This window comes from Pholis gunnellus (assembly GCF_910591455.1).
Source record: "Pholis gunnellus genome assembly, chromosome: 18".
NCBI lineage: Eukaryota > Metazoa > Chordata > Actinopteri > Perciformes > Pholidae > Pholis > Pholis gunnellus.
Genome location: NC_136545.1, coordinates 19,217,756 through 19,219,206, shown reverse-complemented (window position 1 = coordinate 19,219,206; position 1,451 = coordinate 19,217,756). Strand labels below are relative to the sequence as shown.

General features: G+C 56.9%; 1 protein-coding gene across 1 annotated transcript; it reads right to left on the bottom strand.

The window, feature by feature from the left end:
• Positions 1-320: 320 nt before the first annotated feature.
• Positions 321-1,199, bottom strand: ch25hl2 (cholesterol 25-hydroxylase like 2; the record flags this gene model as incomplete). Its single annotated transcript, XM_079179312.1, has 1 exon — positions 321-1,199. The coding sequence occupies one exon, from the start codon at positions 1,197-1,199 to the stop codon at positions 321-323; it is 879 nt and encodes a 292-aa protein (XP_079035438.1).
• Between the last annotated feature and the right edge of the window lie 252 nt (positions 1,200-1,451).

The window sequence follows — 1,451 nt, the reverse complement described above, 5'->3', positions numbered from 1 at the left end:
AGATAAGAGCTGAAAACATGTCGGGAAACTGACCTGAGATAGCTGACCATGACATACATCAACATGAATGAGAAATCTGTATGAATAAGAGATGAATGTACACAAAACAGACATGGAAAAGTGAATTCTTCTCAACAACTTAGCAAATGTTAGACCGATAATCAGCTGTTCCGTTAGAGAGAGAATACATCCACATAGGGAATATAAAAAACACAGGAAAGGTAGACACACCGGGGAAGAGAGGAAGCGGTCTGGTGTTGGAGGGACAGCATTTACAAACAAGAGGCGATGAGAGTCAATGAAAGATTAATTCAAGCTCTTTAGTCTCGCCTGGCTCCCCCGGCGGCAGCGTGGCCGGAGGGAGTTGGCACAGTGTGGGTTCCCCCCAGCCAGTCCCAGTGGGAGAAGAACGGGGCGAAGTTAGTGTTGGGCCGCTGGTGGTGAGCGTCGTGCTTTGGTGCGCCGCCCCACAGGCCGAAGGGCACCAGCTTGTGCGTGGCCCACGGGAAGTCGTAGCCGCAGTGGTCCTCGGTGGAAATGTAGATGTTGAAGACCATGAAGCCCCACGTCGTGAGGCAGTGGCACCGGAGCAGGACGGGGTCCACCGTAGCCCAGAACCCCACGCTGAATAGCTCCCAGCCAGACAGGTACTGGGTGACGAGGCTGAAGGGCTGGTTGTACTGGTGGTGCACGGCGTGGAACGTGCGGTACAGCCACGGCACCCGGTGGTGCAGCCGGTGCCACAGGTAATACTGGAAGTCAAAGACCACCGTGCAGCCCAGGACGCCCAGGAAGAAGCTCCAGAGAGAGGGCGCCTCGCAGGGCAGCGGGGTGGGCGGCCTCCACAGCCACTGGGCGACCGCGGCGGGAAAGATGTAAAGCAGGTGGTTGTAGACGGTGACGCCCAGGGTGGTCCAGATGTTAGGCCAGGCGACGGCCCCGTCCGGATGGAGCCGGTAGCGGTTAATGCGGGGCCAGGTGGGCGCCAGCAGGTCGAGCAGGGTGTACAGACCGACCAGGAGGAAGTAGGTGGTGACAGAGAGGACCACGGGGAACAGAGGGCTCCTCAGGAGGTCGTGGTGGTTCTGGTGGAGGTAGTCCCAGGCGGGCTGCAGGACCAAGCCCCGGGACTGGCCCCCAGTCATGTTGTCCTCGCCCGACATACAGGATGAAGTTCTTTGTAACCTGTCTGTGCTCATCACTAACGAGGCTTTCTCTTCTAAAAGAGGGGATTATTGTGGACGGATAGATCCAATCAGCTTCCTCGTGTAGGTTAAGCTACAGCAAAGTGTCTGGTGATGTTGTGCCAAATTGGACTGGCGGACTGTCTTTGCCTCTTATGTATGTTCAAGCCCCACCTCTACCCCCCCACCACCACCACCCCCCCCCCCCCCCCCCCACCCACCCCTTCTTTTTAAAAGAAGGCGCTCTGTAAAGGCCTTTCATTAATT